Genomic DNA, 18580 nt, shown 5'->3' with positions numbered 1-18580 from the left:
TCATTGCTGTAACCTCAGAACCGAGAACTGTGAAGTTATGTGCAATCAATACTCAAATACATGTCAAACCTAAACCTGATTCCCACCACACTACCCTATACCTTCTAGTAAAATGCTGGCCTTTGAATACCAATAAAATACTTCCCAAGTGAGAAACCAATCACTCTAACATTTGTAGTTCTTTGTCTTAAAAACTCAGATAGCCATATTTTCTTTTTCTAATTTTAAAGGGTTTTGTTCTAACATTTTTCAACTAGTACTGGAATCTGGCTTCTAAAATAAATCAGCACATGAATACAAATACTCTAAGGGCACCTGGGTGGCTCAGTCGGTTAAGCATCCGACTTCATCTCAGGTCATGATCTCGCCATTTGTGAGTTGGAGCCCTGCATCGGGCTCTGTGCTGACAGCTCAGAGCCTGGAGCCTGCTTCAGATTCTGTGTATCTCTCTCTGCCCCTCCCCCACTCATGCTCGGTCTTTGTCTCTCCTTCAAAAATAAATAAACATTTTTTAAAAATTTAATAATACTCTAAAAGTAAAGACCAAAAGGCCTTTTTTAAAATAGGCTACTATAATGCATTAAAATATAATTCAAGATGGCAAATAAGCATATGACATGATGCTCAACATCAGGTCATTAGGGAATTGCAAATTAAAACAACAATGAGATATCACGGCATTCCTACGGTCAAAATCAAAACCATTGATATCATTAAATGCTGGTGAGAATGTGGAGCAACATGAACTCTCATTCATTGCTGGGAGGAATTGCAAAATGGTACAGCCATTTCAGAAGATGGTTTGGCAGGTTCCCAAAAAACTAAAGATACTCTTACTGTATGATCCAGCAATCACACTCCTTGGTAATTACCCAAAGGAATTCAAAACTTGAAGTCCACACAAAAACCTGCACACAAATATTTATAGCAAGTTGATCCATAACTGCCAAAACTTGAAAGCAACTAAGACATCTTCCAGTTGATGAATGGATAAACTGTGGTACATCCAGACAATGGAGTATTTATTCAGTACTAAAAAGAAATGAGCCATCAAGCTATGAAAAGACATGGAGGAATCTTAAATGCATATTATTAATGAAAGAGTCCAATCTGAAAAAATTACATACTGTGTTTTTCCAACTATATGACATTCTGAAAAATGTAAAACTATGGAGACAGTAAAAGTACCAGTGGCTGCCTGGGGTTGGGCATAAAAGGAAGGGATGACTAGGCAGAGCAAAGAGGATTTTTAGGGCAGTGAAACTATTCTGTACACACTCATGTCATTATACATTTGTCCAAACCCATACTATGTTCAACACCACGAGTGAACCATAATGTAAACTATGGACTCTAGTTGATTATTGATATGTCAATGTAGGCTCACCAACTGTAACAAATGTACTACTCTGGAGGGGAGTATTCCTAATGGGGGAGGCAGTATGTGTGTGTGGCCAGGGTGTATATGGAAACACTATGTACCTTTCCCTCAATTTTGCTATGAAACTAAAACTGTTCTAAAAAATTAAGTCTTAATAAATATATATTTTTAGTAATTTTTTTATGTTTATTTATTTTTGAGAGATAGAGAATACAAGTGGGGTAGGGGCAGAGAGAGAGGAAGACAGAGAATCCAAAGCAGGCCCCCATGCTGCCAGCACAAAATCCAACATGGGGCTCGAACCTGCAAACCATGAGATCATGACCTGAGCTGAAGTCAGATGCTCAACCGACTGAGTCACCCAGGCACCCCAATAAATATATATATATATATATTTTTTTTTTAACACAGAATGTACAACACCCAGAGCAAACCTTAATGCAAACGATGGACTTTGGGCAATAATGGTATCTCAATGTCAATTGTAACAAACATACCAACCTGGTGAGGGATGTTGATAATGGGGGAGGCTGTGCACGTGTGCTAGAAGGTGATACATGGGAATTCTCTGTGCCTTCCCCACAATTTTGCTGTGAACCTAAAACTGCTCTGAAAAAAATTAATTTATATATATATATATATATATATATATATATATATATATATTTCAACAGAAAAAAAATCCCTAAGATAACTCACTTCCATGACAAGTAACAGGTATAGTTTATTTTTACTTTACAAAATTAAGTATTTAAAAAAAAATTTAACACTTATTTTTGAGACACAGAGAGAGACAGAGTGTGAGCATGGGAGGGGCAAAGAGAGGGGGAGACACAGAATAGGAAACAGGCTCCAGGCTCTGAGCTATCAGCACAGAGCCCAACGTGGGGCTCAAACTCATGAACTGTGAGATCGTGACCTGAGCTGAAGTTGGACAATTAACCGACTAAGCCACCCAGGCGCCCAGTAAAAAATTAAGTATTTCTGAAAAACACTTACTCCGGGTAAGACTTACGCCCTGCCTGAAACATTATGGCAATTTTTTTAAGTTTATTTATTTTGAGAGAAAGAAGGAAAAAAAAAAAAAACACTAGGCAGGGAGGGGCACAGAGAGGGAGAGACAGAATCCCAAGCAGGCTTCGAGCCATCAGTGCAGAAACTGACATGGGGCTTGAACTCAGGAACCCATGAGATCATGACCTGAGATGAAATCAAGAGTCAGATGCTTAACCGCTTATCCAACTGAGCCACCCAGGCGCCCCTCATTATGGTAATCTTAATTGTATGCTTATTAAAAAAATAATAATCTGGCTGTTACCATAGAAACTACCAGGGATGGTAGCGCCATGATTTGAGCAGTTATACCTGTTGGTCCACTTAATTCTGAACTTACAAGTTCCTGTTTAAGGGAAAGGCTAAAAACGTCCACATTTGTTTTAAAGAATGGCTAATACACTCATGGGGAAATGCAAATTGAGTTAAATGGAGCACACACGCGCACACACACACATCAAGATATGACATGCCATGCCACACCACACCCCACCCCACCAAAATGGTTGGTAAAAATTAGGTGGCTACTGGCTGCTAGCTTTGTTTGAATCTCTCTGATTACATTTCCCTGTCCAGGATGCCTTTGATGTTAATTTTCACCTGTATGAAGAATACTGGATAATTGCAATTGTTAGGTAAATGGGGAAGATGTATTTTGTTTTGCTGAGCTGAATAAGAGAGCTTAAAGCTCTGAGAAATTTACTGCAAGAAAACTTCTAGGCCTCTCCCCCTTTGCCAATATCTGAAACAGTCTTCTGCAAGCAGAAGACATCAAGAATATAACCTCATGGGGCGCCTGGGTGGCTCAGTCAGATAAATATCTGACTTCAGCTCGGGTCATGATCTCACGGTTCGTGGGTTCAAGCCCCGCATCGGGCTCTGTGCTGACACTTCAGAGCCTGGAGACTGCTTGGGATTCTGCGCCTCCCTCCCTCTCTCTCTCTCTCTGTCCCTTGCCCGTTTGGCATTCATTAGATCTCTCTCTCAAGAATAAATAAACATTAAAATTTTTTTTTAAAAAAAGAATATAACCTCGTTCATGCAAATGCACTGTGCCTTGGGTTCTTTCTAAATCATATATACCTCAAGGGAACATGGATTCTAACACCAGGAAATCCTCCTCCCCAATTCCTTAGGAGCGGTAAACCAACGCATTCACATTTAACATGCCCACCTTCTTTTACCACATTCCATGTATTACTGACTACAAAATAAGCCTTAACAGATGCCCTGCTGTCATTTATTTGCTGTATGGACTCAATCACTTATTCCTTTTTCAGTTAAGAAGCTGTAACAGCATTTAATATATTTATATGCTTGGGAATATTCTGAGGGCCACAAGTAATGGCCATGGTTTGTGTTTTAATACACTTTTTGTCTACCTAGTTCAGCTCAACCATGGAATGGTAACTGCAAAACTTTCTGCATATCAATGACTTTTTTTAAGGTTTTTTGGTTTGTTTTTTTGAGACAGAGAGAGGGAGAGAGAGAATCCAAAGCAGACTCCATGCTGTCAGTCCGGAGCCTGACACGAGGCTCGAACTGACAGTAAGATCATGACCTGAGCCGAAACCAAGGGTCCAATACTTAACCAACTGAACCACCCAGGTGCCCCTAATCAAGAACTTCTTTAAGGCATAAACAGCCATGCTAAGTTCTATGAATTCTAATTACATTTTCAGAAATCCCCTCTAAAAGGTCAAAGATTACAGAATGGCTAAAGTTATGCTCACAAACATATAGGCATATGTATGCTCCAGTAGTATAAAGCACAAAACAAACCTTACAAACACAGTGATATTGCAAGTGAACCATAAAACCCTCACTAATCCTGTGGAACTAGATTCTAAAATACCACTCCCCACTCTAAATATTCAATCGATGTTAACTTTCATACTAACTACTGCTTTTAAGAAAAGCTTCGTTTCCATGCACCCTAATGTTTATAGCAGCATTCTTTACAACAGCCAAGATATGGAAGCAGCCCAAGTGTCCCTCAATTGATGAATGGATAAAGAAGATGTGAGATACAGATATAACGTACTGTCATAAAAAGGAATGAAATCTTTCCATTTGAGAGTATAATGCTAAGTGAAATAAGTGAAAGAAAAATGCCATATGATTTCACTCATATGTGGAATTTAAGAAACAAAACAAATGAGCAAAGGGGAAAAGGAGAGAGAAATCAAGAAACAGACTCTAAATTATAGAAAACAAACAGAGGGGAGGGGGTTGGGGGATGGGGTGAAATAGGTGACGGGGATTAAGGAGTGCACTTGTCCTGATGAGCACAGGGTGATGTATGGAAGTGTTGAATTACTATATTGTACACATGAAACTAATTTAACGCTGTATGTTAACTACTGGAATTAAAAACTTTAAAAAAATAATTTTGAAAAGCTTCAATTCACGTTTGAGGCTTGATATTAAGAATCTTACTGTGAAAACCTGGTGACATCAAAAGATAATGCTTACCAAGTAGTCCTTCTCCAAGCAAAGCACAAAATAAAGCATCTGCTGTGGACTATCCCCTCCTCCTTTTCCAGGTATAGAGCAGTCAAAAGGAGGTAGCTATGATACACATTACTTTCCAGTTCTATTTCAAGTCCAAGTAGTAAGATGGGAAACTACAGCTGTCCCCCATGGTGAACATCTGGGGTCCATCTCTAGCCCTAAACAGTAAGCTTGGCTTTGCCTTGACAAACGTCCTCTTGCAGCCCTTTGTCCCTGCTCTGCAACTTATTAAGGCTTTCCAGTTTAATACCAAAACTCAGAAATACGTTAGTAAGCAAATACATATAGATGGGTATACGTTTACATGTATAGAGGGCGAACAACATTCAGTTCTGGGCCCCCTGCTCTACGTACATACATACATACATACATACATACACACACACACACACACACTTCAAGTTCAAATCCCAGCAAGGCACCCCGGGCGCCTACCCCTTTCCACTCACCCAGCAGAGGGAAAAGCAGGAGCAGCGAGCAGAGGTTAAACCAAACACCAGCCAAAACAAACACCACTTCCAGAACAAGGCAAACTTTGGGTCTGGGCGGCTGCCGAGCCCCAGCAATGGCCGGGGGAGGGGAAGGAGTGTCAGTCTGTCTCAGGAGAAGACGGGGAGCGCACCCAGCACTCCTGAGCTGAGGAGGAGGCTGGTGTGTTCCCCGGGGGACAAGGGCGTCGCCACCATGCCCGACTTCGACCTGGCCGAGGCGTCCAGGTCCCTGGGCAGCCCCATCGCCCCACCCCGCCCCCTTGTCCCCACAGAAATGGTCCCCACAGACCGTGAGTGGCAAGAGGAGCGGGGACTTACCTGGTGCAACGTCTCGGCGGGCAGCTGTGACGCCCGGAACAGGTCGGCCACAGGGCCCGCGGCTGCGGTGGCCGCGCTGGGGACGGCTCTGGCGGCCTCGGGGGGCCCGGACCCGGGGCCCCCGCCTGCGGCGCCGGCGGCGGCGCAACGCGCGAAGAGCTCGGAGTAGCACTGCTGCTCGCCCTCGCTCAGCAGCAGAGGCGGCCCAGAGCCGCAGCCCCCGCCCGCCGCCGCCTCCATGGGGCCTGGAAGGGGGTCCGGGGGAGCACCGTCACCGGCTAGGCAACCGCCGCCTTCGCCTCAGTCTCCGCCGCCTCGGTCTCGGCCTTGGCCGCAGCCGCCGCCGCCACCGCCCCCACGCCCCGCAGCTGCCGCGCTGCCGTTTCCTCCCGGCGCGCGCCGGCCCCGCCCCCGGACTTGAATGTTGTGCCTCCGCCGCGCGGCACATGGAGACAGGCGCGGGACGGACCAATCGTAGCCTGGGATCGCACCCCGGCCCCGCCCCCGCCGTCCGCCCCGCCCCGCGCCCCGCCAGGTAACTAACTCCGCGGGCCGCCCTGCTCGCGGCGGGTCACCTGCCCAGCCCGCACTCCCCAGGCCCGGAGGGCGGGGGCCAGTCCCTGGCGCGCCCACCCAGCCTGGGAGAGGTGCCTTTGGCTCTCCGCCCCGGCTGGGAAGGGAGACATCTAGACCCACCTGGAGTATGGCGCTTGTCAGGGGGCGGAGAAAACTGTGATTTCTCCCTAGAATGCTGGAGCAGGTGCGGCGCCCTTCGCAGAAAAGGGAGAAGGCATTAGAAATTAAGCTTCCCTTTTTTCATAGCAGCGGTGCTTGAGTCCTGAAAAGCTGGAGGACAGAGATCTCCATCCGAACTGGATCCCAGTGACTCCCCATGGTGTTCACGGTGATGAGGTTAGGCCACTTTCTCAGGCATGGCTCAAACCTGGAGTTGAGTCTTAAAAAGGAATAGCATCAGTTAGTGTTAAATACTAGAGCAATAAGAGTAAAAAGGGTCTTGGGAAGAATTGTATATATGTATATATATATATATACACACACAAATGTATATATATACATATACATAATATGCATATACTATATGCATATATTTTTTTATACATATGGAGACATATATATGTATATGTGTGTGTGTGTGTGTGTGTGTGTATATATATATACACATATAAAGCCACACTGGGAAACACTAACCCAAAGAAAAAAAATGAGTCCAGGGTTAAGCACTAATAAAAAATATATTTTAGAATTTACTAAAGAGGTATATAAAACTTTCACCCCAAATAATTTTAATTAAAAACAAAAAACGAGGGGCGCCTGGGTGGCTCAGTGGGTTAAGCGTCCGACTTCGGCTCAGGTCATGATCTCGCGGTCTGTGAGTTCAAGCCCCGCGTCAGGCTCTGTGCTGACCGCTCAGAGCCTGGAGCCTGTTTCAGATTCTGCGTCTCCCTCTCTCTCTGCCCCTCCCCCGTTAGTGCTCTGTCTCTCTCTGTCTCAAAAATAAATAAACGTTAAAAAACAAAACAAAACAAAACAAAAAACGATCTCAAGAGGGGTGCCTGAGTGACTCCGTCAGTTAAGCCTCTGACTTCCACTCAGGTAATGATCTCACCGGTCCGAGTTCAAGCCGCACTGGGCCCTCTGCTGTCAGCACAGAGCCCACTTTGGATCCTCTGTCCCCCACTCTTCTCTCTGCCCCTCCCCTAGCTGATTTTCTCTCTCTCTCTCTTTCTCTCTCTCTCTCAAAATAAATAAATAAACTTTAAAAAATACCGATCTCAAGAAATAGTACTCATGATAACAAATATACTTTGATATTTTGGTCAACTAACATAAGGAGAAAGGACAGGAAGATGGGAAAAAATCAGCAGATGGCAAAGGGGGGAGAATACATAAGAAAAATCATGGGGGGCACCTGGCTGGCTCAGTTGGTAGAACAGAACTTTTGTTGATCTTGGTGTCATGAGTCCAAGCCCCACGTTGGGAGTAGAGCTTACTTAAATAAATGGGTTTTTTAAATGAGAAGAAAAATTACATCAATTCATAAGTGATTGCCAAAGTAAGATTTCCCTTTTGGAATCTAAAGAAATGAAATAGAGAAGAGGATCCACTCCAAAAGGAGGAAGTTCTTATCTCTTCACTAAGATTTCCTTATACCACATTTTGCTTTAGACCTGCCGGGAGATAATTAAGAGAGCAGCAAACTTGTGGACAAGGGTATAGAAAGGGTAGGTAAGTAAGAAGCAGCAAAGACTAATAATTTACATGGGGAATTTCCATTTCAAAATCTCACCACCACTATATTTTCCACAACCGTAATGTGAGGTATAATAATACCTGACATTCATATAGTGCAAAGCTACATTATCTCCTTTAAGCCTCACGGTAACTCTCTGAGGTAGGTTGGGAAAACATTTTCATCTTCATTTTGCAGGTGAGAAAATGGATACAGAGATGGTGTGATTTACCACTGAATACTAGATTCAGAGCTGCTCTTCATTACTCAACTCAGTTGAATAAATTTGACAGATATTCATCAGCACCACAGATCCTGCAGAAATGCCTGGAAAGTCTTACATCTGTGCCTATCCATCAAACAACACTTACTGGTAAAACAGGAAGTATTAACTGTATCCCTGCTGGAGTATTGTGAGTGATTAAAAAAAAAAAATACAACATGTGTTCCTTTCAAGGAGTCTGCTGCTTCCCTGGAAAAGAGAAAACTAACACAACAAATAAAAACAATAAAAGACAATATATAATTAAGTGCTAAATCGTGCACCCCGTGCTAAGTGCCGTGAGAGTTTACAGAAGAGAGAAAATAGAGGAGCCAGAGCCCAGCCAAGGAAGGTTTGATGAAGAGGGCGCCCAGAGGGATGTTGACGAATCGGTGGGACTGGGGAAGGCGAAACGACGGACCAAGAGGGAGGCTCGCAGGAGAGGGAGGAGCCCCAGAGGATTGGCGCCCGGAAAGGGACGGGTGTCTGGGCCCACGGCTGGGTCGGCCAGCGGGGGGCAGCCGCTCTGGGGCTCCGGGATGCCCGCGGAAAGCTGCTCCACAGAGGACCAGAGGCACAGCCAGAAGTGACCCGACAGCAGTAACGTTTAAACCCAGGACGCGGGAGGGGGGGGAAATGGCATTTTTTAAATGTTTTAATATCTAAGGAATGCCAAGTACTGTACTTTATATCTGCAACAGATTTTTGAATAAAAGAAATAGTTATCAAACTTCAGAGTAAACACAGATAAGAAACACTCATATCCCTTAAAGGCCGACTGTAAACAAGGACGTTTTAGAAGAGAATTTCTTTACAGTTTGTTCAGTTCTAAACTTACTTGTTTGGGGTCCATCCCGGCTAGAAAAGCCAGAGTGATAATATAGTTGACCCTTAAAAAAGGCAGGCGCTAGGGGTGGCCACCCCTGCGCTGTTGAAAATCCATGTATAACTTTTGACTCTCCAGAAACTTAACTAATAACCTACCGTGGACCAGAAGCCTGACTGAGAGCAAACACAGTTGATAAACATATATTTCCTATACGTATATGTATTGTATATTTGTATACATGTATATGTATATTTCACATATGTATATGAATTACATACCATATTCTTACAATAACCTAGAGAAAAGAAAGTGTTATTAAGAAAATGATGAGAATACATTTACAATACTGCACTGTATTTATGGGGAAAAAAATCCACATACAAGTGGACCCTTGCAGTTCAAACCTGTGTTGTTCAAGGGGTCAACTCTATATTCAGGAATAGCCAAGAGATAGTCTTTAAGTTTTGGTTTTTTCCTTTTAAATCCAGCATCGGTGCCATGCATGTAGATGGCAACTGAACAAACTCAGAACGAGGTACTGGTTACCTGTAGGGAAGAGGTTTGTGTGTGTGTTTTTAAGTAGGCTCCAGCCCAACCTGGGGCTTGAACCCAGGACCCTGAGATGGTGAGTCACATGATTTACTGACTGAGCCAGCCAGGTACCACTGTAGGGAAGAGTTTTCTAAAGCAGGGGTTGGAAAACTAGGACCAGTTACTTGGTTTTGGATGTTTCACAAGCTAAGAATGGGTTGTACTTTTTTTTTTTTTTTTATCTTAAGTAAACTCTATGCTACACATGGGGCTCGAACCCACGACCCCATGATCAAGAGTTGCTTGCTCTGGGCGCCTGGGTGGCTCAGTCAGTTAAACGTCTGACTTTGGCTCAGGTCATGATCTCACGGTCTGTGAGTTCAAGCCCCGAGTCGGGCTCTGTGCTGACAGCTAGGAGCCTGAGGACTGCTTCGGATTCTGTGTCTCCCTCTCTCTCTCTGCCCCTCCCCAACTCGTGTGCTGTCTCTCAAAAATAAATAAACATTAAAAAAATTACAAAAAAAAAAAAAAGAGTTGCCTGCTCTACCGACTGAGCCAGCCAGGAACCCCATGTTGTACATTTTTTAATGGTTGAAAAATAGTGCTTTCATAGGAGACTGTTAAAAACTGAGAACAAACTGAGGGTTGATGGGGGGGTGGGAGGGAGGCGAGGGTGGGTGATGGGTATTGAAGAGGGCACCTTTTGGGATGAGCACTGGGTGTTGTATGGAAACCAATTTGACAATAAATTTCATATATTGAAAAAAAAAGAAAAAGAAAAATAGTGCTTTCTGTATACTGAATATTTCAGGACATGTGAAAATTATATGAAGTTCACATTTCGGTATTCATAAGCAAAGTTTTACTGGAACACAGCCAGGCCCATTCATTTACGTGTTGTCTATGGCTGTTTTCAAACTAAAATGGCAGAGTTGAGTCATTGCCTAAGGTCTCCGGACCTTTACAGGAAAAAATTGCTGATTCCTGTTTTAAAATATGGAAATGTAATATTTTCTTCTCTTTTCCTTTGTTTTTTGATTTTTGAGACCTGATATTTTCTTATACCTACAGCCAATTTACAGGTTGCAGGGGAGAATATAGACTTCTAATTGGCTTCTCTGAACTTCAGAACTTTCATGAATGATACTGAGCTTCTTGAGATTGTATTTCAAAGATTGTGAGCTTTAAAAATTGCTTAGTGAGAGAATGACCAATGTAAACTCTAAATAATCACTTGGATTCCCCCCCCCCCCCCGCTGGAAGTGAAGAAAGGTCTTTGACAGTGTGAGAGGGAATCCTATTCCCCTGGCCGCATTTTTTCCTGAGAAAGTTTCCTCTCTACTCCCCAGGAGGGAGTATGATGAAGTAACCTTGGCGCTTTTCCCAGCTCCTCTCATTTACTCTTCTCTAAGGAAGAAGTGATGGAAGGGAGAAGAAATTGATCATTCCTGATTTGTAACAATGTCTCTCTCTGTTCCTGTCTCTCTGTCTTTATCTCCCTCTATCTCTCTGTTTCTCTCTTCCCCCACCCCCTCTCTCTCTTTCAACCTCTCTCCCCTCCACCAACACCCTTGAATTCTGTGGCCCTCAGAGAGGACTCCACTCTACCCCTGATTTCACATGGCCCCTATTTTGGGGCCACTCTCTTTTCCCACCTGCAGGACCTGATGGGCTTAAGACAGCAGTGTCCTTGCGGCTTCCCAGGTATAGGTCTGTTTTGTAGACTCTCTCAAAGGTGGAGAAGGATGGAGACAGGGCAAGTAAGAAGCCTGATTGTCACCACAAAACAGTCTGAATTTCCAATCCAATTCCAGCAACAGTAAAGCTGATGTGGGCCACATGGACCTCACCCAATTCATTCTACACTCCTAGAAAAAGAGAGCAGTTGGGGGTACTCAGCCCCCTGTATGCTTTGCCATCTACTAATGACAATGAAATCTTGCAACTTATTGTCTCCCACAAACCAGTTTTGAACATTGATGAAATTATATCCGATATCCACCCTTATTGTGTATGTGGCGGGGGGCAGGGGGGTTGAAATGTGCCCTCTTCCTTCCTATACCAACTCGATCCTCTGAAGAAAAGCTTGACAAATTGAGAAGGTGGATGTCCTCAAGCAACAAACAGCCTGTTCTTAGTAGCCCTGTTAGCCTCTTAGGTAAGCAGTCTGCCTCTCTCCATGGTAGCCCTGAGAATGGCTGAACAGAAACATTAAAAAGCTTGCTGTGCGCTGAGCAAGTCCAATAATTATGTCAGACAAACTGCAGCCAACAGTTCTGACTACTTGTTAACAATAGCAAGCTGTCTAACCTTGAGAAGGCAGCTTCCTGCTTGGTTTCCCTGAACAGGATTTTGGATAATAATTATCCTAGCCATATATTTTTATGGTACTTTTTAAAATCACCCATAGTACTCAAACATACTGTCAGAACTTTCTTCTAGGCTTGAAGGAATAAGTAAAAAATCTTACTTTAGTTCTTCAGCACTTCGGTCATCACAGATTTGAGCAAGGATTATTACTGATGAGACTGATAGCATTCTGAAAATAAAATTTTCAGAAGCTATTCAGGTTTCTGAAAAATAGAGCGTTCATAAAATGAGTCTCAGCAGGCTAACTACTGAAACAAACAACCTGAAAAGTCTCGGTGGGTTAACATAATAATGATTTGCGTCTTGCTCCAGTCACAGTCCAACAAGGGTCTGTGCAGATGGTTCTCTTCATGTTCATTCAAGCACACTATCTAGAAAGTCCTCTACCCCATGCAACCTCACAGTCTTCCACTAGATGCTCTGCATCTAGCAGTTATAAAAATAAAGAGAGAGCTCAACAGAGCTGGAAAGAGAGCATGGAAGATTGCTTGCACAGGGGTTTTATGGGCCAAGGCCAGAGGTATCCCATATCACTTCTCCCTGCTTTCCATTGGTTACAACTGAATCATGTGACTGCAGCAAACTGCAAGGGAGCCTGGGAAATGTAGTCAACATATATAGCCAGGAAGAAGAAATGTGTTTGGGGGACATCTACCCAGATTCTGACATAATAACATATAAAAATTTCAAACCTATTGTAGACACTGTTGGTTCACTGCCAACATTCCCATCACCAGGCAATGCACCTATCAGGGAGTGTTGTCTGTTAATGGCTCACAGCTGCTCCCTTCTTTGGAAACTTCCCCTCTGCCAATCTGGAGCCACCTCAGGGAGGTTATACCTCCACACCCCCCATGGACCAACCCGTAGCCAATGGCTGAGTGGCAGAAGTATAAAAGGCCAGCCCTTTGCTCCAAGGTGAGACCACCTCTGTGGTACAAATTATGCTCCATAGTGCCTGTGGGATCAGACTGAAGCAAGTCTTCAGCTGAGACTGATTCCTTGCTTCCCTCCTTCTCCAGTCCCACTCTGCTCCCTTCACTGCCCTTCTCCTTAGAGCTGTCCCTCAATGAGGCACTTACACAAGAATCCCCATCTCAGTTTCTGCACCCAGAGAACCCAACCTGAGACAGTATTTTACATCAGAGAGTAATACCACATCTCATGGGAAAAAGCATGTGCATCACAAGTTGATCTGTAAATATTTAAGTGCTCTCAGTGGAGTATGTATAGTCTTATCCTCCATAAACAAAGACCACTTTTCCAGCACAGCAAACAGACTCCTTTTATGGTGAATATGGATTATGGCCTCATTCTTCATTGTTGTTTCCTGCCCTTTCTACTTTGACTAAGTTGATGTGACTATTGGATCATCTAGGATCTGAGTCTCAGCATTGCAAGGCCAGAATGTGTTTATCACTTCATTGGAGGTATTGCATCCCATAGGTGAGAGTGGGTACATAAACCACAATTCCAGCTAACTGATTTACATCCATAGCGATATCTGTTCTGTGAAGCATAATTCCCCTTCTCTCTGGAGATAAATTTTAAATAAGAAAATGGTTTCTCAAATATAGAACCATAGAAACCAACAAAGGAAATAAAGACAATGAGCCTGAAACAAGCTTTCTCACAGTCAAAGATGTTTCCAAGTAGCATTTTGAGGACAAGGAGCACATCTTAATCATCTGGTGCTCAATAAATAATTGAATTCAATCAAGGGAGAAATCAGAATTACCAGAAAATACTAGAATTACGATGGAAAAGTATCCTTGTAAGATTTCCTCTCATGAGAGGCTTCTGTTTCCTTTGCCACTAAATCCCCTCTTAGTTTAAACCTACTTTCAGGGCGCCTGGGTGGCTCAGTCGGTTAAGCGTCCGACTTCGGCCCATGATCTTGCAGTTCGTGAGTTCAAGCCCCGTGTCGGGCTCTGTGCTGACAGCTCAGAGCCTGGAGCCTGTTTCAGATTCTGTGTCTCCCTCTCTCTCTCTGACCCTCTCATGTTCTGTCTCAAAAATAAATAAACGTTAAAAATTTTTTTTAAAAAAGAGCAAAATGTTTAAAAAAATAAAAAATAAAAAAATAAACCTACTTTCTTTTTTTTATTTATTTAAATTTTAGTTTGAGGGTTGATGGGGGGTGGGAGGGAGGGGAGGGTGAGTGATGGGTATTGAGGAGGGCACCTTTTGAGATGAGCACTGGGTGTTGTATGGAAACCAATTTGACAATAAATTTCATATTAAAAAAATAAAAAATAAATAAAAAGATAAATTTTAGTTAACATACAGTGCAATATCGGTCTCGGAAATAGAATCCATTGGTTCCTCACTTACATACAACACCCAGTGCTCATCCCAAGCTCCATTCTTAGTACCCATCACCCATCTAGCCCATCTCCCACCCACCTCCCTCCATCAATTCTCAGTTTGTTCTCTATCATTAAGTCTCTTGTGGTTTTGTTTTCCTCTCCTCTCTTACCCCACTTCCCATGTGTTCATCTGTCTTTTTTCTTTTTTTTAATGTTTATTTATTTTGGAGAGAGAGAGAGAGAGAGAGAGCGCGCACAGGTGGGGGAGGGGCACAGGGAGAGGGAGGCACAGAATCCCAAGCAGACTCCAGGCTCCAGTCTCTGAGCTGTCAGCACAGAGCCCGATGTGGGGCTCAAACCCACGAACTGCAAGATGACCTGAGCTGAAGTCGGATGCTTAACTGACTGAGCCATTCAGGCACCCCACATCTGTCTTGTTTCTTAAATTCCACATATGAGTGAAATCATATGCTATTTCTCTTTCTCTGATTGACTTATCTTATTCTAGCTCCATCCACATCATTGCAAATGGCAAGATTTCATTCCTTTTGAAGGTAAACCTAATTTCATAACATGATTTTATTCTCAACTTCATGTCTTATTTACATTTTAACTCATTTCTTTAGCTCTCTTCTCTATGAGTTCCAGTCAGCCACCAAAAACTTGTATTTTAGTTTAGCTATTTCCTGATGACTTCTGCATAAGTACCATAATCTCAATACTGGTTTCCAAAATAACAATGCAGATATGGTCGTGTCTTGGCAGTGTTCCTCTCTACATCTACTCTCATTGACAGATTATATCAGAATCTGGTGGAAAACATGAGTTTTAATTGTAAGCAGCTGTCCAGACAGCATGATTTCAAGATGCTTAAGATATGAAATTGTATTAGCAATCTAGTGCTGCATAATAGTAGCTTGACCAACAAACCTTTATTCCCTCACGATTTCTGCAGGTCAGGAATTCAGGAGTCACTTAAGTAAGTGGTTGTGGCTCAGAGTCTCTCAGGAGGTGGCAGCCAAGCTGTTGGCCAGGACTGGACCATCTGAAGGCTGGACTGGAGCTGGAGGATCCATTTCCAAGATGGCACACTCACGTGGTTGTTGAGAGGAGGCCTCAGTTCCACCTTATGTGGGCCTTTCCCCAGGGCTGCTGAGTAGTTCAGACCATGGCAGCTGGATTCCCCCAGAGACAGGGATCCAGGACAGAGTACTTCTGCAAGCACAGTGTCGTGTACGACCCGGTCTTAGAAGTGACACACCACTTCCACCATTCTATTCGTTAGAAGCAAGTCACCAAGTCCAACTCACATTCCCAAGAAGAGGGCACGTGACCTCCAGCTCTTGAAAGGAATGTCAAAGAACTTGTGGACACATATGACGCCTACTACACGACTCTTCTTGGAACCGTTTTTAACTACTCTCTTGTTCTTCACACAGGCCCTCTCAAATTTGCAAAGCACTTTTTAATATGGTGTTGAGTCCAAATTGATATCAATCTATTTATAAGCTCACAATGAGAACAGACAGGATGTTTTTTTAGTTAAAAAAATGTTTATTTATTTATTCTGAGAGAATGAGAGAGCATGCAGGGAAGGGGCAGAGACAGAGAGAGGGAGAGAGAGAATCCCAAGCAGGCTCCACACTGGCAGCTCAGAGCCTGATATGGGGCTCAAACTCATGAACCATGGGATCATGACCTGACTGGAAACCAAGAATTGGATGCTTAACTGACTGAGCCACCCAGGTGTCCTGAGAACAGATGGGATTTTTTTTTAATTCATAGGCATCATTTTAGTTTATTAACTTTTTTTACAGTAATTTCAGAGTCACAGAAAACTGCAAAAATAGTACAAAGAATTCCTGTATACATCTCACTCAAATCACCCAAATGTTTCCACATTTGCTTTATCATTTCTCTCTATATATATTTTTTCTTAATGATTTGAGAATTCATTGCAGATAGAATTTCCCTTTACCCTTGAATAATTCAGTGTACATTTCCTATAAAATGAGGATATTTTCTTGTATGACCACTGTACAATTATCAAAATCAGAAAAGTAGCTATCATCTAATCTACAAACTTTATTCAAACGTCACCCTTGTCCCACTGATGTCCTTTAGAGGAAAAAGGGAAAATTTTGTTTTTCCTCATCCGGGATCTAGTCCAGGATCACAAGTTGCATTTAACTGTTGTCATGTCTCTCTGTTCTCCTTTATTCTGGAGCAGTTCCTCAGTCTTTGTCTTTCGTGACCTTGACTTTCGTGAGCACTTCCACTTATTATCTCAGTTTGGGATCAGATCGTATTCAATTTCCTTACAAACCTGCATCTTCATTCCTATGTAAGCTTAGTAGATCTCTCTAAGAAGCACATAAAAAGAAGCACCGCTAAATATTTGTAGTCTATCAAAGTCTTGTGAGTCAACTGATAATTTTGAGAACTAATAAAGGGAAAGAATCAAATACTGATCTTGCCTTCCCTACTGAGCTGCACCACTGAGGGACCAAAAAGCAGATAAGGTAGAATTACAAAAGAAAGTAAAGAATTAAAGTGTCAATATTTTGCAAACTCTAAGTAGTAAATAAGTTCAAACATTGATCATCAACCGCTACTAACATCCCAAAGAGTCTGACATTATGTGCTTCCAGGTAGACACACCCAACACAACCTGTAACATACATTTGCCAAGAAAGCAAAACTGAATTTCATCAAGTCTTTCTAATTCAGCACTGTCCAATAGAAACACTGTGCAATCCACTACATATTTCAAATTTTCCAGTTGCCACATTAAAAGCAACTAAAAAGAAATAAGTGACATTAATATTACTAACATATTGGTTTAACCCAATATATCCCAAATGTCACCATGTCAACATGAAATCAATATAAAAATTAGTAGCGTACATTCCTTTTTTTTGTAGTAAATCTTTGAAATCTGGTATGTAATTTATACTTATTGCACATCCCAGATTGGAATAGTGTTAAAGAAAATATTCAGACACTTGTTAAAGATGGTAAGGCAAACCTTACTCAAGAGGAGTTACTACAGTGGGGTTTTGCGATAAGGGAGAGAGATTGGGCTCAACTCTGAATGCAAGAAAGACAAATAGAGATTTATAGCCAAGGAGCAGAGTAAGGATCAGTGGATGGAAAATTACAAAGAGGAAATATCAAGGCTAGGGGGATTCTTGTAAGTTGGAGTCAACAGGATTCTTTTTTAATTTTTTTTTTAATGTTTATTATTTTTTTAACGTTTATTTATTTTTGAGACAGAGAGAGACAGAGCATTAACCGGGGAGGGGCAGAGAGAGAGGGAGACACAGAATCTGAAACAGGCTCCAGGCTCTGAGCCATCAGCACAGAGCCCGACGCGGGGCTTGAACCCACGAACCGCGAGATCGTGACCTGAGACGAAGTCGGACGCTTAACCGACTGAGCCACCCAGGCGCCCCAATGTTTATTTTTGAGAGACAGAGAGAGAGACAGAGTGTGAGCAGGGGAGAGCAGAAAGAGAGGGAGACACAGAATCCAAAGCAGATTCCAGGCTCTGAGCTGTCAGCACAGAGCCCGATGTAGGGCTCGAACCCACAAACCTTGAGATCATGATCTGAACTGAAGTCAGATGCTTAACCGACTGAGCCACCCAGGCACCCCATGATTCAACAGGACTCTTGCTGAAGGTAGGCCAGGTGATAAGATTTTGAGGGTAGGGGATGAGAAATTGGATCAGACATCAAGAATGAGATAGTTTCACGAAACCCACCCAACAAGATTCTTGCCGAAACAGGACTAAGCAGGCCAAGGACAAAGCCCAAAACCATAACCCAGTCGGAAAAAGGACTCAGAGGAGTCTGGCTCAAATTTGGCCAAGCAGAGAGTCCTTGTTACTAGTCATATCTCAAGTGCTCAATAACCGTACATGGTCAGTAGCTACCATACTGGACAGTGCTGCTCTTGACAGAGCTATCAATGTGCAGGAAACTCAGAAGACAGAGGAACATGTTAGATACCACCACAGAGAAGCAAGCAGCCAAAGCCAGAGAGTGGGATTCCCTACAAGACAGTTTGATTTCTTCAGCAAATAAATTGGAAGGGTGGGAAGGACGGAGGAGGAATCTCTACATGAAAAGAGATTTAAGATGCATGTATGGACCCTGATTCAAACAAACTAAAACAAACGTATGGCACTTATGATGCGAATGGAAATTTGACCCCAGGCTGGATATTCTGTGATAGTAAGTAATTATTATTTAATCTTTTTAGATGTG

At 42.9% G+C, this 18580-nt stretch overlaps 1 protein-coding gene across 3 annotated transcripts in view; it reads right to left on the bottom strand.

Moving 5' to 3' along the window:
* The window catches only part of REPS2 (RALBP1 associated Eps domain containing 2), a 221737-nt gene extending 215725 nt beyond the window's left edge, over positions 1–6012 (bottom strand). For all 3 annotated transcript variants that reach the window (XM_030304954.1, XM_030304955.1, XM_030304956.1), the window contains exon 1: positions 5758–6012. In XM_030304954.1, the coding sequence (XP_030160814.1) occupies positions 5758–5997 (240 nt within the window). In that variant the 5' untranslated portion in view covers positions 5998–6012. The remainder of the gene's footprint in view (positions 1–5757) is intronic.
* Positions 6013–18580: the final 12568 nt, after the last annotated feature.

Source organism: Lynx canadensis, chromosome X, assembly GCF_007474595.2.
Source record: "Lynx canadensis isolate LIC74 chromosome X, mLynCan4.pri.v2, whole genome shotgun sequence".
Lineage (NCBI taxonomy): Eukaryota > Metazoa > Chordata > Mammalia > Carnivora > Felidae > Lynx > Lynx canadensis.
The sequence above is the reverse complement of the archived record's forward strand: the minus strand, read 5'-3'. Positions and strand labels throughout refer to the sequence as shown.